Source organism: Hirundo rustica, chromosome 7, assembly GCF_015227805.2.
Source record: "Hirundo rustica isolate bHirRus1 chromosome 7, bHirRus1.pri.v3, whole genome shotgun sequence".
In the NCBI taxonomy this organism is placed as follows: Eukaryota; Metazoa; Chordata; class Aves; order Passeriformes; family Hirundinidae; genus Hirundo; species Hirundo rustica.
The window spans coordinates 34294837-34315902 of NC_053456.1; the positions used below are offsets into that span (position 1 = coordinate 34294837).

At 40.7% G+C, this 21066-nt stretch overlaps 1 protein-coding gene across 2 annotated transcripts in view; it reads right to left on the reverse strand.

Moving 5' to 3' along the window:
* Positions 1-21066, reverse strand: part of ERBB4 (erb-b2 receptor tyrosine kinase 4) — a 576525-nt gene that overhangs the window by 145503 nt on the left and 409956 nt on the right. For both annotated transcript variants that reach the window (XM_058421395.1, XM_058421396.1), the window contains exons 6-12: positions 19671-19789; positions 15623-15764; positions 14139-14252; positions 12631-12757; positions 9744-9817; positions 8441-8531; positions 6798-6997 (exon numbers count right to left, since the gene is read on the reverse strand). In XM_058421395.1, the coding sequence (XP_058277378.1) occupies positions 6798-6997; positions 8441-8531; positions 9744-9817; positions 12631-12757; positions 14139-14252; positions 15623-15764; positions 19671-19789 (867 nt within the window). The remainder of the gene's footprint in view (positions 1-6797; positions 6998-8440; positions 8532-9743; positions 9818-12630; positions 12758-14138; positions 14253-15622; positions 15765-19670; positions 19790-21066) is intronic.

Here is a 21066-nt window from a genome sequence, read left to right on the forward strand (position 1 = left end):
AGGAAACACATTAACTCTCCAGCATATGAAGAAAACCTGGGTGCGCTTTCAGCCTAACCCTGGCATGTGAAAGGACAGAATTAAATTTATTTTTGCAGAATGCAGTGTTTTACACAAATGGATTACACACTGGACTGAGTAAACTAAACCCAGCAAGGACCTGAAATATCCGAGATGGCAACAATATAGACACTTATTTGCTTTTTAAATCATTGGAAACAACTCAAGAGGAATAATAAACAAAAAGGAGGTGCACTGGTTGAGTTCCACCACCCTCTGCAATGCTATCTTACTTGATACACCACAAATAACCTCAGGCATGAGAAGCCTAAGCTTATTTTATCAAGGCTGGGATTTAGGTTTTTTTTTTTTTTTTCTTTCTACGTCACATGTCCTTTTTTAACGCCAACGTCCAAAAAGTATTCAGAAGTATCTTTCTGGTTTTTCCTTTGCCTCAAAGCTCAAATTAGGTACAGCCAAATAAAAAACTACTTCATTTAGGAGTGGTCTCAGGTGCTCAGTATGCTTTAAAGCATGTTAATGACCACAAATTCCAGCACAGCAAGGGGAGGCCCTTTCAGAGAGGTGCCTTGTGCTCCGTTCCAGAGCTCTGCTGCTGCAGGTAAATGAGCCAGCCCAGCAGAGCCAGGATGAACAGGGACACAAAACTCAGCCTCTCACTACTGTCCTAACCTGACTTCTTTCAAGCATAGTAACATTTTTATAACAACTATCAGATGTCACTAGTTCCACTATGCTGCCACTATTTGCCTGAACCTGCAAATAAAGAGAAAAACCACAAACCCAGAAACTATCCTAGTTACAATTAAACAAGCTTTTAATACAGTTTCATATGGTTTTTGTTTTCTAATCAATGACACATTTTAAATCTTTGTCAAGCAAGAAACTAAAATTTAACCTGGTTTGGAGATCTGTTACTGTGTGCTAATTTGGTTAATATTGTGTTTCATTTGGTTTGTAATGTTTTCTTCCCTGTTCCCCTTGGAAACCGTATCACGTGGTTTGTCCCTGCTCGGCCACGTCCATCCTCTCACACTGGAATGTAACCCAACTCTGTTCCACTCCCACCTTGTCCCTGATTGTGGAGTGGCTGGTCCCTGCCTCCGGGCCGTCCCCCCTGGGAAAAAGCCCCAGGACGGGCGGGGCCAGACTCTCTCTGGCACCAAGAGGATGGGAAAGGAGCTGAGATAGCTCTGGACCAAATAAAGCTATAATTCCTCCCTGGACAAAGAGCAGGCTCTTTCCTTTTGCCATCAGCGGTCATCTGGGTCTCTCTAAAGAACCACAACAGAGATCCCTTTATTTCTCATTTTTAATTTTAAGAATATTGCTAGCTCTTCTGATTTTGTTTTCCACACTCATCACAGAAAGGCAGTTCCCTGTTTGCTTTCTCACCTTATTCTGTAACTTAAAATTATGATTTACTACTAGTGATTTCCTTTCTTTTCATATTCCTCACCCTTCAAATTACTCTGGGATCAGAATTTATTTGCACAGAGTATTTCACTAAATTATGTGTCCAAATAAAAGGGATTTTATTACAAGACAGGTCAGAAAACACAGTGAATAACTGTACACAAATAAAAAGAGAGCTTTTCAATAAAGAAAATCATGATCACCCCACTGAAATGTAGCCAACACAGTGCCTGCAGTCTTATGAAAAAACCAACAGAAACAAAAAAATTACTACTTCCTCCTGAAATGTTTTCATAAAAGAATCTTGGCAAGGAGGGAGTGGTTGTTTTGACAACTTATAAAAACTCATTTCCCTCGCCTTTCTCTTCTTTAATTGTGGGGACGGCTAAAGAAACGTTTCAATTTTTGACACATTATTTGGCATTTCCATGGGCTGAGCATGTTCTGCAGCTCCAGCACATCACATGTGGAAGGAAATAACAATAATGTTCTTGACAGGAACTGGATTTTGTCAGGTGTTTTAGAAGAAGGGCTCGTTCTTTATTAATGGGGCCACACAGGTTAGAAGCAGAAAGGCTCAATGTTTTTCCCCAACCTAAACAGAAGACAAGAAAATTAGCTACTAAGAAAAGAAAAAAAAAAAATTATTTGGCTATATGCTTCTGGGGCTGATCCAAAGCTCCATAAACTGAATAGAAAAACTCCTGCGGACTTTAATTAGCTTTACATCACACCCAATAATGAATGTACTCATTTATTCAAGTTGTTAATTGGTGGCTAGATTGATACTATTAATAATAATCACATCTGTAACAACCTTTGCCAGAAGGGTTTCACCTTACACTGCAGGTGTCACTAAAGCTGAGAGAATTGTTCAAGTAACTTTGGCTAAAAGAACACTTTTTCCCCTGCATTTATTTTATGCACACTCATATGTCACAAGTCACCTCTGACGGTTCCATTAAAAAAAACCAAACCTAAACCATGATGGGAAAAAAAAAGGCAAAGTTTTCACTTCAGCATGGAGCAAAGGTAGAATCTAGCCAGCCTTTCCTTGGTGAATTGTTCTGTTCCTTGTGTACACAAGCTTGGACACTGACATTTCTACCCCTGAAAGCATGCAGGGAGGTGGAGAAGGGAGAGGTCACATTCCCTCCATGCACCCCCTCCTCCCCTTTCTGGCGGTGCATGGCACCATCTTAAAAAGACAACACAAAGCACTAGAGCATCCCAGGGGCTTATGGATAGTGGTGTGGTTTTTTTGTTTTGTTTTGTTTTTTTTTTTTTTTTTTTTTTTTTTTTTTTTTTTTAATTAAAAACACACACCTATACTTTTCCCCAGTATTCTACAAAACCTGGAAGTCTGCCTAGGCATTTAACCTATTAAAAAACCATCCTGGAGGCAGTGAAAGACTTGAGGACTCTTTTAACATTGTTAAGAAGAGGTGTAAACAGCAGGATGAAATAATTGAGGGTATGAGGAATATAAAGAATATTATGCATGCTAGAAAATGTTGTTACATTTTCCACTGGTTGAAGTCTATTGTCTTTGTCTTCTTCATTGAGAAAAAAAAAAAAAAAATCAGTTTTCCCAAACTATTATGCTAGTATTATCTCAAAGATGAAGCATTAACACAGAACAAACTTTTCCACAAAAATTTTACTCCCCCTACAACTTCTCAGTATTTCTTCACTGACATAGAGTCAGCTGAACACAGTATTAAATGGCATGGAAAAGATGTCATCACCTTGTGACAGGTCACAAAAGTCACTTAAATACACTGGTGGCTAGAAGACCATGGGAGCTCTTACATGAGCCTTCAGAAAAGCTGCACATTGACAGAAAAAAGTTTACTGTAATTTGCTTTAAGCCATTAACAATAACTGGGTAGAAAGGAAAAAAACAAAGCTAATAGTGGCTCAAAATATACAAAGAAGTAATAATGAACACCTGAGAGTGGCTGTAATAATTAATATTTTTTAGACTGGTTTCTTGACTGAAAGCCATGTGAAAAAGAATTTTTGGTGGATATTTTTATTAACAAGTCACACCCTGCTGGTTATCCTGCAAGCAAGCAGACAGTATTTCTGCCACAGAGCATTCTGATCCCCCAAATATTTACTTACACACCTTCCCCATTCTGGTGAGGCTCCTTTGGCACTCAAGAGGTGTGGGCATGTACCCAAACATCTGCAAGATCAGCCTCCAGAACAGGCAAAATAAGGGAAAGGCAGAGATGGAAACCCTGGAGGCTGGCCCTCGGATCCCACACCGTCAGGCAGTGGAAGGTGCAGGAAAACTCTCCTAAAGCCCAGCCTGCTGGCCTATTCTGGAAATGACAGATGCTCCAAAGGGTGCTGGAGGATTGCATCGGGCTCCATGGGCCGGTGCTGCCTTACTCCAGTGATCCTGCAGAGTTCAGTAAGACATCCAACCTGCAGAGAATTCATTCAGCCCTGGAGAGGTGCTGGCTGACAGGCAGAGCAGCAAAGCTCTTCTCAGCTAATGCTGCCTCTCAAACGGCCACAAAACATTAATTCACTCACACAGATGTGCAAAGAGAGGAAACCACTGCTCCTGCGGGGATCACAGTGCCTTCTAGCTGGAGAGAAGCACCCGCTGTTCCTGTTGGGATTGCACTGCCTCCCAGTTGGAGCCACTTGGCTCCTGGCCTATGTTCATTGCACACTGTCCATTCAATGAACACAGACTAGAGTCCATTTTTAAAACCAGCCCCTTGGTACTGGAGCTTATGTAGCGACTCCTTAAAAAGGAAATGAGATCTGTTTTCCTCTTTAAGATTCCCGTGGTGTTAAATCTCCTGAAATATCTTTAGGAGTATTTTTCTTCCTGGAAAATGATAAGCATCTATTATAATAAACCCCTCACCAAGCTAGAGGTGAAAGAAAGTTTACATTTTCCCTTTGTGTGCAAATGTAGTGACAAGACATTCCATGTGAGAGGATGATGTGACAGCACATCCCAGCTTCCATTTGCTCTGGGAGCCTGTGTTTTGGGAGTTGGGGCAGCTTCAAAGGGGTTCAAACCAAGAAACTTTCAAACTTTCCCAGGAGAGGGCAAAGAGGTATTTGAGAAAGGAGCCGTAATGATTTTAATTTAACCGGGCAGAAACACCAATTATTAAAGTTACACACAATATACAATTTTTATCTACTTAAAGTAATAAAACTACTTTACTCCTAGGTATTTTACTATAATTCTACTTACTTAATACTTGCTTTGCCTTTAGATTCTCCTAGTCAATCTTATCTTACAGTTATATTAAATGCCTGCATTCGCCACAAAAATTGTAATGGTTTTAATTTAATGAAACCAGGCGGAAGCACCAATTAACGGAGTGGTTTCAGTGTTTGTTCATTTTTAAGCTTGAGCCTGCTTTGCTTTTCTCCTAATCTCTTTCCCACAGAAAAAGAATAAACACTGAAGCCACTACAGGAGCCCTGACAACTAATGCATGATTATGTTCCAAGCTGCTGTGCTCAGCTACATCCCAAAGCTCCCCAAAACAGTGAAACAACTGGGACACTACTCCATGAAAGGAAAAAGCACCTTACAAAATTCACCTGAGGGATTTCCTGCTATCTCCTAACATGCGGGAGGTTACAGAAAGCTTGAAGCAAAGAGGAATCATCACTGTATGAGACATGAGGCCTGTGCTCCACCTTACTACTGCCTAGTTTCTTTGTATATTAAATGTCTAGGAATGAAGGAAAGTTAATTGTTCTTTCATTAAATGCTGCATGATAACCAGACAGCTAGAGCCAATCTGATGTAAGAAAACATCAGAGCATCAAGAGCATGATTTATGTCCCATAGTAAGCAGGTTTTCATCTGGTAGAGAGGAAACCTATGCTCTCTAGAAGGTTCACAAGTTCATGTTTCTTCTGGCAAGATGGGACCAACTCAGATCTGGGAATATAACCTTAGTGACTCTTTCATGGTTAACAAAACCTTGGGCTTCCTCCTTCTTCTCCTCTGTCAGCTCAAAAATTCCACATGGGAAATCTCAAAAGGGCTAATTCCTCCTTCATGCCATACAAAGTACAGTTGTTACTACAGCACTAACACAGAACCAGGTGGATCCTCACCACATGATGCTGTTACACTGCAGGGGAAAGCAAAAAGCAGTGCCACATCCCTGTGCCATCCTTCTTGGCAGCACCTCTATTTTCCAAGGAATTCTCTATTTTTATAGCTGGCTTTCTATGTAGGGGCAGAAGAAAAACAGCTTAGAGCCCATTTTGCACCCTCAGGCACAGTCACAGTAAAAACTGTCTGCAGTGACAGCAAGTAGCATTTTCTTAACCTTCACTTTTTTAACTTGCATGTAAAGAAATAGCCTAATAAAATTAATACTAACAATAATTAAAATGCCACACAACCAAAACCATGAGAAGATTGGCCAAACAAGACTTTGTACTTGCTGTGGCTCTTCCATGGTAGAAGAGATTTAGAAAAGTAACTGAGACAAAGCTCCAGCTGTATTTCAGCTAACACTGGAGGTACACTTACACTACAGCGAGGAGCACAGCCATTCATGCTCTCAAAACAGAGCAGAACCGCACTTCAAAGGGAGGGGAGAGGGAAAAAAAAAAAAAAAGAAACAAAATCCCTCAAAAATAATAAACAAAAACCCCCTCAAAACAACAGAAAGAAAGAACTAAAGTGCAAGTCAAAAATAGGACCACAGCTTGAAAAAACCCAAAGCAAACATTTTTGGCCGATCAGAGCACAAACATCAGCAATATCACTTAAACATACAGCAATTTAATGAATCTCCTCTCCTGCAAGCAGCCTAACAGATGTTTAAAATGAACTGCCTTGCTGCTACAATATGCCTGTATTGATGCAATTTGCTGCCTTATTTCTATATAAACAAGTTACTTTATCTGCTGCAGAGCTTTCTCTGGCTTTTCAGCACTATGATCTCAGTCTAGGTACTGGCATGTAAGCTTTCCTGAAGTGGTATTTTTTATCAGGTAGGTCAAATCTGAAAAGGTGACCTAAAACAGTCCCCAAAGCACTGTTCTGGATTAAGATAAAGCCACTAAGGCTGGGGAAACAGAAGATGCTAATCCCCCTCCATAAGGAAAGGGCTGTAAAGTCCTGAACATTCCATTCACAGCCCTGGGAATTTCCTATTTGTGAAACGGGATCATTCCCATCACGTTAAGAAAGCAGCTGGCTCTCTCTGCTCCCTTTCCTTTGTTCACACCTTAAAACATTCCATTTTCCTGCCAAATCCCTGGATTTGCAGTAAATGACCACAGTTCCCCCGGTGTCCGGGGAGTTCCACAAGCCCCGGCTGAGTTTGTGGCAGTGAGCAGCAGGTACTTACTGCAGTTCTCTGCCCTTTTGTTCCGGTGGATCACTGTCTTTTGGCTGGGGGTGCTGAAGAGGCTGGTCCAGTTGACAGTGTGGTAGTAGCACAGATTGCTGTTGTCTGTGATGTAGATGTTGCCAGCGCTGATTTGCTTCAAGGACTGAAACTGCAGGGAAGTGATGCCTTGTTGCTTTAGGATGAGCAAGGAAAGGCCACTGGGATGAGAACAAAAGTGAGAGAGAATAGGAATTAGCTTCAGAAGGCACAACCTATGGTATCTGGTAAGGAACTGCCAACTGGAATTAGCTCCAAGTGTCAAGATGATCTTTCTGGAAAAACTGAGAATTGTTCAGAAAACATTTATTTTGTGGTAGCACAAATATTTTATGAGTCACCATTCAATTCTATTGCCTAGGAAGTTATGAGTCCTGTCAGAAGTGAGATCACAAGCTGTGATGCTCATAGCACTAGGCCAAATAAGCCAGCAGAACTCCTCAACCAGTTTCATTTCAGCCATTAACAGATTTTTTTGAGATAAAACTGAATAAAATTCAGGTTTTTCTTTCAACAGCATTAATACTATGATAGTTTATAAGCTAAAGAGAAAATGACAAAATCTTGTAAAATGTAACGAAACATCTTCTGTCAGGCATCAAATTAATGTCATTTCAAGTAATAGAGGAAGAAATTGTTATTTTTGTGGATTTTCTTTTTTCAGCCCACTTTCTACATCTCATTTTTCTGTGGTTGTAATATGTGGTTATCGCATTTCTTCATCAAAGGAACAGTAAATGATTGTCTGTGCAACATGAAAATGACTGCACATATTTTATGACTGAAGATTAGTGAAGACAATATTCAGTTTCTGGGCATCCTTTAAGTTATTGTGTTTTAATGATGGTAATTGTTTTCCAGCTGTTCCAAATAAAAGTTGCTGCCTTGGAACAGAATGTGGGGCTGTAATTCAACCTCAAGGCTTCACTGCTATTCATATTGTGCTCCGGTTGCTGTTTAAGATGCCAGCAGAGACCCATGCCTGATTTACTCCATCTCCAAAGTGGGGATCCAGGGGCTGCTGTATAAGTTATTCAGGCACCTCCTTGTACTTCCCCCAGCATTTCTCACCATGTTTTCTTCTCTTCAAACCAACTGATCCACCTGAGTTTTCACACAGAAACATCTCTGGTAAAAATGGCACTACAGATCTCAGTAACACCTCACCTGCAAGGTGCCTCAGTGATTTCAATGTTCTTCCACCTTTTACCTCTTCATAAAACCACTTTGTTGTTTGGTGTGTGAGCCTGCATGTCTAATCATAACCATACAAACTCCCAATAATGAGGCTGAGTTCTGTTATTTATCCCTTTTAAACTATGTTTCTTCACAAGGTATTTTAAACCATAAATGTAAGCTCCAGACAATGAGGTAATAGCCATGAACCAAGAATTTTTTTAAAAAATAATTATGTGGAGAAGGTATTACCCATTATAAACAACTGATTAGCAAAGATACTGGTAATGAAAACCTTGGTAACGGAGGGAAAAAAAAAAATCAATTTATGATGTCCTTCCCAAAGGATGCTGCATTCTCTGCTACCGAACAAAGAATCACACGACACTAATAAAAAAAATTATTCCACCAACAGAGAAGTACTTTACCTATAGAGAGCTCTCCCACCGATGGTAACCAAGTTAGAAAACACCCTGAAGTCTGTCATGTTCTCAGGCCACGACTGTATGTTCAAATACCCTGAAGGAAGAAAAGGCAAACATGTGAACGAAAAAGGATTCCAGCCATGCGTGAGCTAGGACAGCTTTAGCCTATAAACGAAAGACAGTGCCAACTTGAGGAAAAGAAAGAAATAAGGAAAGCTGCAGACTCTCAGGCTGCTCCCCACCATCTCCTCCAAAAAAGAGGGGAGGAACTTGTCCTGATTTTGAGGAGAAGGATGTTCACTCTCTGCACAGGTTGTTTTGCGCTGCGCACGCCTCCAGAGAGGGCAGTTCCCTGTGACTTCGGCTCAGCACTGGGCTGAAATGCATAGTTAAGCACAGGGGTAATTTCACTTCAGCAGCAGGGCTGAGACTGTCAATTAGCATGTTTAGGAATGGCAAATAACATTCACCCAGGTGCAAGATTATCTTTGACATTAATTAGGAAGAGATTAAGAGTTTACTTTCATTTTTAATCCCACTGGGTTTGCTGAAATTCACAGCTTTTGAGAAGTGAAGCATGCTGAGCTCCACACAGCTACAGTCAAGCTGTGATGCCCAAAGGTATTTCTGGGGGGGGAGAGGGGGGGGGGATTGGTGCATGAAATAGAACGATTTATTTTTGCATTTCCCTACCTGTACATAATCAGAAATCAAGTGACAACTCAGAGCTGTAGTAATCTCCCTCCCTGTCCCCCACATGGTGAAACAAGAAGCAAGGTTCAAGAAAACAAAGTACTGAGTACCAATCTGTGACCCCATGGAAAGGCACAAAAAATGGGACTCACTACCACCACTCACCACCACATTACACGTCTGTCTTCAAATTACAAAAGCTAACTCGCAGCTGCATCTTCTGTTAGACCAAGGGAAGGAGCTGTAAAAGCAGGCTAGAGATTTCAAATGCTTTCAGATGAAGAAAATGGTTTCTCACATTTCAACACCATTTTCCTCACATTTTCCTCCCTTGCAACACTTGTCCTATACTTTGCCAACAGGGGACCAAGATCCTTTGTCCACTTAGCATCTGCCATAATGAGCATCCTGTGTTCAAAGGACAACACACTTGTGAAAATCAACTGATAGTCAAGTTTTCTCTATTAAATTTTTATAACAATTACAGTGTGATGAGCTTAATGAAAACAAGTACCTTGTGTTCTTCAGAAAACCCAACACATGACAACCTAAATGCAAAGTGAGAATGAATTAATTAATTAATGCAGATTCTAGGAGATCAGAAGTGTGTTACCTGTTATCTCTCTCACTGTTTGGAAGATATTTAATTTCTCTGGATTGATGGCAGCGATCGTGTGATATGGGTCTCTGAAAGATTAAAATCACATAATGTGATACTCTAAATAAGAAAAGATCAGGTTCTCAAAGCCACACCATGTAAGAAACAGCATTAAAGTGCTCAACACATTGCTTTTATGGGGATATGCACCAAGCTTCTTCAGCCTGTTGCTCCTGCATATCTGTGCCTAGCTTCTCCCATGTCATCTTGAAGGAACATAAAGGTTCAACTCATTCATGTTTCAGCAAATATTTATGCTATGGAAAATTAAGTAATTCTAAACAACTATGAGCAAGCTTCCTAAAGGAAAGATGAATTTTCAGTGTTTTTTTCCAGGAATGGTAGAGCTGTGATACTGTATGCCAGGACTAACAAAGCAGCTCCTGCAAGGAGTGACAAGCTGTAAGCAAAACAAAGCTAAGAGCATGCCAGCAGTTCCTGACACATGACACTTCAAGGGCACACTTTTTAGAAGGTGTCGAACAAGGAACCTCTAAAAATATGGATCCTTGCCAAGCAAGATTGTCCATGAGAAAAGAAATAACCTCCAAAACTTAAAATTTTAAACTTAGATCTATGCCATAGTATAAAAAGATGAAGCCGACCTCGGTTTTGAGAGTGCCATCACTTAGTAAATATTTTACTTTCCTCCCCTATTTAAAAAGTCAACCAGAAGCTTAAACCAAACAAAAAAATCCCTCTGCCATGGCACGTTATGGGATTTTTGTGTGTTTTCTGAGAGCAGGAAACATCCCCAATAAATATGGAGCACACTTTTCCTCCTCTCCTCCCCCTCTGCTTTCCAGGACATGTGATTCTTGGAGCTGAAACATGCAAGTGATCCAGCTGGCTGTCTTTGGGGACAGGTCTCACAATTCTGTGAGGTGACACACTGATGGGGTCACCTCTAACCACCCCAAGGTGACTCCAAAATGAGTTCTAGAATGTTAACGAAAAAGCCTGGTGGGCAACAGAGGCATGAAACACATGGTATTTTAACAATGTGGGGCTCTCAGAAAATGAAATAATTTTTGACTACCTAACAGAAATACAGCACTCTGCTTTCAAAATGCATTACCATCAGAAAAGGAAAAGCCTTGCCTGCAATAAACATGAGGCAGCTGAATTTCACCTCTAAATTCTGAAGATAAAATAGGTTTAGAGGTGCAGATAAATACTTAAACCCCTTAAACAACCAAATGTCTGATGTTTTATCAACATCTAAAACTGTAGAATAGTGTCTATCTTAAATAATTTAAATAGTTGTGTATAAAAAACATTTATAATTACATATATATATTTGCACAAATTATAACAAATTCACAAAGACTTGAAGTTCATGTGCTCAGGAAAGAAACAGGCTACAGAACCACAGGATCAAAAAATAGGACGGGATCAATTGCAACACTACAGTTTCCAATGGAAACAACAACAAAAAATACCCTCTGCATCTTTCACTGAAATTATTCTCTGCCACCATCAAAAGTATTCCAATTCTCCAGAGAACCAGACTTTAGGTCCCTACAATCTCAAACGCTAAAAATTCATACTCCCAAATTTGCAGTTCACTGTGAATAAACGAATTTGTGACAAAAGTTAAGTAAATGTTGGAGAGGAAATAAGTAAGATTGTTGTTTCTCTATACTGTCCATTTATATAAAAAAACTCCTTGTGTAGCCAGCGTAATTTTTTAAATTCCCCTTTTATGTTGCTGGTTTTCAAAATGTAATTTAAACTTTAAATAAAAAAGCTGTTCTAGAAATCTAGATATTTTCATTCATTCTCAAATCTTTTCTTCTTTTAACCGATACCAATGTAATTCATGCTGTAAAAAAGTTTAGGGTTGCAGAACTCAGTGCCCTCATACTTTAGCCTTGCTGAAGGGAGTTTTCTTCATCAAGAATGAGACAAAGTGCTACACAGTTCCAACATTACATGTCCTACTCTTCTGTAAAATAGAACAGAATGTTTTAACTTTCTGCTTACGGTCCAAATTTAGATATTTTTCAGACAAGTACAATCTTATTCAATGTTGGTTTGGTTCTTTTAATTTAGACAGACTTTTTAATGAGCTAATATAATTTTTCCTGCAAAAGCAGTTCTTATACTCGAAATTAAATTTCATGCAATGCACTGGATTAATCCACACAAAATTTCTCATGGGCTCTAGCTGCTTCTCTTGCATTTACTTGATTTTTTTCCCATCCTGTGAGATTTAACAGGTTTCCATCCAGCCTCTCAGTGGGTCATTCGGCCGGAGAAGAGCCACGTGACACTTTGAGGCTTTTCTGGACCTATTACAATGAGAAAAATTTAAATCAAATTGCTGGATTTATACACCAGTGATTTCTGTGTGCTTCTGCAACTGAACCTTAAATAGATTCTTCAAAGCTGATGGACAAGAGGGCAGCTTTTGTGCATGTGTGTGCACTGACAGCCACCCAGACTACGACAAGTCCTGCCAAGAGAGGCTCCCTCTGCATATTCTGCGTATCATTCTGCTGACCATAGAAAATGTAAACCCTTGGAAGGTAACTTCCTTTTCTCCTTTCTATTCTCTAATCTGCCTTCATTATAAGCCAGTATTGAGAGCCTCATAAAGTAACCAGAGAATCGTAGTTGTCTTTTCTATTTTTAGTGCGAACAATTAATCCATCCTTTCTTCTCTTAGAGGTTGAATCTTAAGAACCAAAGCAATGGTTTTCTTCACAATATAAGGCAGAAAATTATCTTATCCTGGATGATCTATTGCATAAAAGAAGCCTGCAGCCATCATTAAGAGGTGGATGCAATTGGTTTCAGCTGGCACCGTGACATAACATCTTAAAATTTTGTCACCTACCCATGAATCCCAGTGACAAGGAAGATGAGGTTGCCGTTGATCTTGGTACAGTTTACAAACTTGTCAATGTTGCTGGAATCCACCGTCTGAGCTGACACCAAACTCCCTGTCCCGATGCCATCACATGCTGCCAAAACAAGGAGCTTGTGTGAAGAACTAGGGAAAACAATTCCTGCATCAGAACACAGATGGCTTTACAGACACGAGACTCCACCTCCTTCAGCAGAGAGGTGCTAAAACAGCATCCCTGAACCATATTCCCAGGGAAGCACAAGTTTAAAACAAGCAGCGAGCTACAGTGTCTGCCAAGAACCCTGGCACACAGGTTGAGGTATTTCACATGGGATATAAAGGTGAGTATCACCCACACCAAATCCCATCACACCCAAGCCCACCACACTCAATCCCACTCAGCCCAGCCATGCCATTTCTTGGTGCACTGCAGAAACTGAGGGGGCCTAACACAGATGGTTCCAGAGGTCCCCTTCTCTGGTGGATTTGTGAAACTAACCATCCGTGCCATAAGGCCTTTAAAAGGTTGTATAAATATCTTGTTATTTATCAGCTCAATCAGCAAGTTACCGGTGCCTGGAGAAACAGGCGCCAATGAGGAAACTTGTCTGTGCAGCCAGTCTGTGTAATTTAGCGGCATTTTCTGGGACACAGGATGCATCCAGGAACAAATCCCTCATGACTTCAATCAAATAACATATTCTGTCTTCCTAACTGGGCTCCTATGATGGCAACTACCAGCAGAAGCTTTTACAAACATGTGACAGCTTTCTTCCTGAGAAAATAGGAACTCTATACCTGTGTTTTCATGCAGAAAACTATCTATTCAACAACAAATATTTACCACAATTAAGACAGATGTGGCTTCCATTAGGACTGAAAAGTGGCAAAGGCCCATGTAGGAAAACCTAGGATGCTTTGCTCCACAGACCTTGAAGCAGGGAGCAGAAAATCTCCTTGCCCGAGTCTAGAACAGCAAAGTAACCTAGAGATTCCAGTCTTCTCAACAGAACCATCACTAATCTGTGTCTGAGACACTGAGAAAGGAGGCACAAGATTCTGGGAAAGCAGAGACCAAGGAAGGAAATGGAAACCTAATACTGTATTGACAAATATGAGACGTCCCAGACATTGAAGTCAGGGGCTTTTGTATGGCCCCCTTTGGAATGACAAAAGGACAATGCTAAAACACCTCCAGGAAATACCTGCCATTAAAATAGTGCAATGAAGGATTCTGTCAGATTTCTCTAAAACCAACAGAGAAATCCCCCTTCATTCGTATCTAATAAAAAGTATTTGATTTGGTTATATTATCATTACAACTTAATAATTTTTCACTCTGCTGTATGTGCTTGACACACAACCTACATAGCTCAAAGTTTTGTGGGTATTCAAAGGCTATCCATATTACACAACACACTCATGAAAGGAAATTCATGCCAAAATAACCCTGTGTAAACTACTTTCGAGAAAATTTATACGGAACCGCTGCCTACCTTTAGGACAAATGTCAGTACAGGGCTTGCACATCTTAATACCATTTTCTTCAACCTCCATCTTGGAGCTGGGACATGCCCGGACACAAGAGCTGGAATCTACCACAAAGTTGTCTAAAAAGAAAAAGGAGTTATTGGCAGAAAGTGAATAAAATTTCAGACATGTTTTTGAGCTCTGTGCCAATACATTAGCATTCGAAGTTCAGTGTTTTCAGAAGTGTATAAGCAAAATAGGCACGTTATCAGAGACTTATAAAAATCCAGGAATTATCAGGCCTGATCCGTCTTCCTCCCCCAGTTTGGCTTTATTATTATTTGTAGGGGGGGGGGAGGGGAAAAAAAAAAAAAAAAAAAAAAAAAAAAAGGTTACAGTAATTGGAGAGAAATAACGCAAGATGGTCTGTCCTGTCTTTTTCATGCACCCAATATACATCTGGGATGAAACAGTGCACAGGACGATGACAAGTATTTCGATTTTTTCCCTGTGAAACAACAGCCAAAGGGAATATAGACTGATCCTACCTAATTAAATGCTTAATACTGGTAAGAAAGGGGAAAAAAAAAGGTAAGTGTTCAATATATCCCTTATAGTGCATGATATCAGGTTCTTAACAAGCCAATCTTGCTTCAACAAACCCATCACTATTACAGGCAGAACTAGGCTCTGGTGGTCACAGCCTCTGGCTGCTGTCAGTCCTCCACAGAGATTCAAAACTGGGATTTTGGGTTGCGTTGAATTACGGCTCCATTTAATATTGATTGCCTATCCTTCTTACATGTAATTTATGGGTAAAATAATTAATGCACAACTGTAAACCTCCATGGAATGAAAGGGAGAGCAAGAATACTATCTCCTTTATTGTTCTTTCCAATTAAACCAGCCTGTGTAAGTAATGACGCTATAATTTTTTCTGTTGCTTGTCATCATCTGACTGGTATCTCAGAAGCATGTGGGTTTTACATGCATGGGATTCTTCTTTTTTTAATTCCCTCTTCCCCTCTAATTTTACTCTGGGATTTTAAGACTTCATTCCTGTCAGTATTACAAGTTTATTCCTCATTGGGACAGAACTGCTCAGGGTAACTTTCAGTCAAATCATCATTACTCCAAGTTAGGGGCATCAGTGTCATGAAATCATTTGGTTCGAGGTGCTGGTAGTGGACTGGTATTTTTCTGAAACAGAAATTTATCCCCTTTTACAATCCTACTATTTTACTATCCATTCCTACTATCTTGGAATTTGCAAAGCATGAATGTAACAAGCAGTTGACCATGAAAACAGAAACCACTTTTCTTTAGGAAAATCACTCTAGGATCCTTGGGAGCTGTCAGCAACACGGAATGTCACTGCCTTTAGTTATCACCTGAGTTATTACAGGCAAGCACATGTAGAGCGATTGGAGAGCTTGTGCTCAGCTCTCATTCTCTCACTGTTTTGAAGGCTCCCATCAGTGCAGGAGAAGGCAGAGGGCAGGGCACTCACGCGGGCACTTCTTGACGCAGAAAGCCCCATAGGTGTACTTGGCGTTGTGATTGTGCTCCAGCTGGAAGGTGGTGGGGTTGTACACAAAGGTCTGCGGGCACTGGGTGACACAAGCACCACTGTCATTGAAATTCATACAGGCCTGCAAGACAAGGGAAACAAACAAAAAAAAAGCTGAAATAAATCATAGAGCTGCTTTAGGGGAGGGGTTTTTTTTGGTGCAAAAGATGGCCTTGATTGTTCAGACTTGCAGTGACAGTGAGGAATGTGATACAGAGCTCTCTAACATTCATATTGGCTACTTGGACTTTTGCTAGGGTCTTGGCAAATATGTAAATAATTTCAAATTAGGGGGTTTGGTGAGCCCCCTTAATTGGCAACAGTTGCTTGTTACAACACTTCCTACAAAACCAAAACAACACCGTAATTTGTTTCATAACTACTCACAATCGACTTGACAGGACATTCTAAAACTGCCAAGAGCGAGCAGCTATTTATAATCGTCTAAGCAAATGTTAATGACTTTTTCAGAGGTCCAACCCTTCAGACTCCTTACAGCATGAGTGCATCATCCATCTGAAAGCTGTAATTCCCAATTAGGAGGCAAGAGGGATAAGAACTTCCATTGAGCCAGCACGGGAGGGGGCCGTTTCACGAAGCGGCGAGTTTAACAAGGTCAGTCGCTTCACGTACTGAGAGGAAAACAGGACGTTGTCCCATTTAGCATTCAGGCTCTGCCACGCACAGCTGACAGAGGACAGGGCCCTGACAAATGAAGAGGCGAGCGTGTGGATAACAAAAGTAATGGGATGCAGGGGAAACAATTGACCATGCAAGGTAATTAGGAGTAGAAAGGCCCACCGATTTTGACATCCCTTATCAGCATGCATCACGTCTATGGTTTTAACCACAGATTATAAGAAAGCTGTTGGAGTAATTTTCAGAGAGCATACCATGAATGAAAAAAGTTGTATGAATGTGAAAGCTGTAACCTGGCTTGGATCCCTCTGGCAGTTTAAGCAGCCACTCTTGCTGGGTATTGCCTCCTCACTAACCTGTAATCCAGGCTGCTTTAGAAGTGCCAGTCTGGGAGTAAATCCTTCTGGTCTTTTTTCAGGTTGTCAAAATACAGATGGTTTTGTGTCTTTAAAGAGTCAACCAGTATAACAATAATGTATATGTCCAGTCCTCTTGGACTGGGACTGATAGAAAAGAGAAAAAGATTCCCCTGTTCTGCTGATTTTACTAGCAGTCCTTATTTCAGTTTGGCTCAGGACCAGCGGGACCCCAGGACCTGTTCATACCAGCAGATTTCAGAAAGGAGAGGATAATAATGTATCCAAGGACAAAATCTGCTGCTGAAAGGAAGGAGCAGGGAGATCCATGATGAAAGCACTGTCCTACATGGAGCATGTGCTAAGCAAAACTGCTGGTCCTGTCTTTCCGGCTCCTTTAAAATGCCTATTATAAAACTCGCCAAGTTTTTTTCATAAAACCGGATTTTTTTCTTCCCCTTGCAAAGACAAACACTTTACTCAGAACTGGATGGCAAGTCCACCTAAGGAATAAGGTCATGTCACTTTTCTGGTTCCACCAGCCAGTCAACCAGGCCCTTCCATGCATTTCAAGTTCTAGACCCAGTTTGAATTTGAGGTAAAAACATCAGTAAAACTTTGCTTTAGAATGTTTGTTTGCATTTATGTCAGATGATGACTACTGTCTTGCTTTTAGAACTGAATATGCAAATGACTGGATGGCAGCAGATGGAGGAGGATGGATGAATTTTATCTACAGATATTAAAACCGTATTTAGAACAGGATGCTGTTACAAGATGCTCTAAAGGATTTGTAATGCTTCATAAGCTGTACTTTTGCTTATTAATAAATACTAATTTGGTTTGTTTCCTCAACCCATTTCTTACATGTTGGCTTAAAAGTACTCCATCATCAACACGACAATTCTCTGGTAACAGTTTAGCAAACACATAAAATAAAGCACACCAATACTCCTTGGAGACACGGCAATTCTCAGGGAAAATTCATCTAGAATATCTGGAAACTTTTAATTTATGACTGAAATGTTTTATACACATTTATAATTGCTTTGATAATATATGCAAATTTCTACCATTTTGTGCTAAATGCTGCTAATTTGTGAATAAAAGCACAGGGAAATACACAGGGAAAAACAAAGTTCTGTGTCTCACTGAAAGCTAAGCACAGTTGTCTATAGCCTAAAGGGTTACACTTTTCACCCACTGTGTCTAAGCAAGTAATGACTAGTCCTATAAATTGTCAGACCCCTGCTGAATTTCTTTTACATTGCTCTGAGGCCAGAAGGGAATGACAATAAACCCTGGATGCCTCTCTGCTGTACCAGAAAAAACACACCAGTTGATTTTTAGCATGCATATTTCCACAGCTGCCACAATTCAAGAAGTCTAACTTTCAGGCTGCAGCACTGCACAACTTATGCTGCCAATAACTTGTCCTTTGTGGGTGAGGGCCTGTTCCCAGGCAGGTGCAAAGGAGAGCCCCTTTACTGCAAAAACCAGGCCTTTTTAAGCAGTCAGGCCTTTATCAGTTACACAGTTTAAAATCATAACGAACGTAATCCAACCAACCACCCTACACCGCGATGTGAACACGCAGTGGTTATAGAACCTGTTTTTCTACCGCTAATTCAGCTGAGTTTCTTTCCCATAGTCCTGCTTAGCTGAAGCAACAGGCCTGAGCCATGATTTTGCAAGGCCTTCCTTCTGTAAAGTTTTACTTACCAGTAACAGTCCTTAACCTTTGAAAATGGTTACATCAACACATCATCTCTGAGGATGTTCATCAATGTTCATTTGGGAACAATGACTGCATTTCTCCTCTTCCCTTTACCTATTTATATTGTACATGACCCAAGAAAGACTGGTATTTTCCTGTCTCTCCAGTTCAAAGCCAACAGAGAACTTCCAGGACTGTTGGATCACCTACACCATGTGTAATGAGCATCTACTTGTGAAAAGCCACAGAGAGCAACTTCAGCAAATCCTGTTGTATCCAGGATTTACATTTCATCAGCAGCCAAAGAACAGCATCTAGAGTGTGGTTTGGAAGCACAAAATCCATCACTATGAGTCAGGGCCAGCCAGGGAAAGATTCATTTTTACCAGTTCATTATGAGTCACTTGCCCACAGTTTCAAAATACATGTGATTTTCCATACCCTCCTCCCAACCCCACCTGGCAGTCAGCTTCACATATATTTGTCTCTTTGAACATGTGGGTACCTCTGAAAACCCACCTCTCTATGCAGGTTCTAATCCAAGGCTTCTTCAGACCTAGGTTTGCTTCCCCTGACACCCTTAGCAAAACTTGTCTCATTGACCTAGTGAGGGAAGCTACACATTTTCCGAGATCAGTTTTGGGCTCTAGAGCTGCTAAAACTCTTAGAAAAAATAGATTTGAAACAAGACAGTTTTTCTAAAGGCCTGGACATTTAGATTGTCCTTTTCTCAAAAGAAAAAGCCGTTTTTTCTTTCCATCTGAAGCACACATGCAGTAACATGCATTTGAGGGAGAGTGTTTTGGGAAACAGCTTCCTTTCATCTCCACGAAGAAGCATGCCCAGTAAAAAAGCTGTAGTTAAATTAAAAGACAGAAAAAGGGAACACCTTGCACAGAGAAGCTAAATAGTATTCTCCACTTTCATATGAAAAGCACACAGAGCACTAATAAAAACCATGTTCAAATATGACAAATATTTCTAAAAAATTGCTCTCACCTTTAAAAGCTAATTTTGGAAAAGAAAGATAGAAATCATAGAGATAAGCATAATAATGGTTCCCAAACTGTATTTACAAATCTCACAGATCTGTTAATGGGTGATATTAGGTAGATAAATGACGTTAATAGAACAAGACAAATGCTAAAGTTTGCATCCTGAATCTGCGAGTGCGCATGCAGTACATTAGAAGGGACAAAACTGTGCATTCCGGAGATTAAAGCATTAAGAATCTGCAGAGCGACAGGCAGGAGGAATAAAATAAAAAGGCACGTACAAAGCAGTCGGTGTCCTTGGGTCCGTAGCAGCCCCCGGCGCACTCCCGGTGGCAGCAGTCGCTGACATAGGGCCCGTAGCAGCGTCCGTCACACTGCTCTGCACACACGGTCTTCGTCACTGCAAGGGGCAGGAAAAGGGACAGCATCACACACAGGGCAGGCATGGGGCTCTCCAACTGCTCCCTGAGCAAAACGCCCGCAGCGCGCCGCAAAAACCCCCAGGAGGTGAGGGAACTGCCTTAGGGGTGCTGACACTCGGATACAGAATGCCTGCAGGACATCGGTATCCAGAACATCTGCAGGACACCTGTACGTGGAACGTCTGCAGGACACCCGCGTGCAGGATGCCTGCATGATCCCCTCTTTAGGAGCACACACATTGCTCAAGGACTGTGGAGAAGGAATTTTTAGTGTGCCTCCTCACCCCTGAAAATTCATGTGGAATGTTACGTTCAAATCATTAGGGTTTTTTTTAAAACAGTATATGACACCCTCTTCCCCCCCAACAACGTAACAGAAGAGCCCAGCAGCTGCGTGTGGGTTTTCCCCATGAAGAACAGCAACACGGAGTAAATGAGTGAAATTCAGATTGAGACGACCAATGTCACAGCCAAATGCTGCCCTTGATGGCAATCCAAATGGGAACAGAACAGACTGCAACCTTGGAACACATTTGGAAACACGACTTGCTGTTTCTAAATAACGCAATCCTGCCTCCATTCACAGAATGAAGTAACTAGATCTAACAGCTGGACTGTGGTTCCACACCACTCGGGGCTTAACCCTGTGCAAAGAACAGTCAACCAGCAGAGCATCTACCTCCCCTCCCTCCCTCAGCTGTAACCTTTATCCATATTTTATGGAAAAAGAAATTAGCATTATCCAAACTATACCAACCACCACTGCCTACCGTGCTGTCAGCTGTCTTTTGATAAAGGCTGGGATGATACACTTCTGAAATTAACCGTCAACATCTATTTTTTAAAAAGCATTTAATTACTTCTCTTTGAAAAACACTTCAGGAAGCAAGAGAAAAAATTCCATCCAACTTTACGCTCAGTTCTACTATTTTAATGTGTAGGTAACACCTTTATAAGTACGTTCTGATCCAAAGTTCCTTCACTACTTGCCAGAAATACTTAAGGTAATGCTGAATGTTCTTGCTACATACAATATTTATTTAGGACATAAAAATGTAAATAACTAAAGAGAAGCGATTGTTTGTAATCTATGGAATAAAACAACGTACTTTTAGAGCAATTTCATCTTGCTGATACCAGAGGAAAACCCCCAAGGAGAAAGAACAGGCTTTTGTGGCTTGTGCAATCTAATTTGAGAAATTTGGGAAATTCTGTGAAGGCACTTACTGTCAACTGTGCCTGAGAAGCACATTAG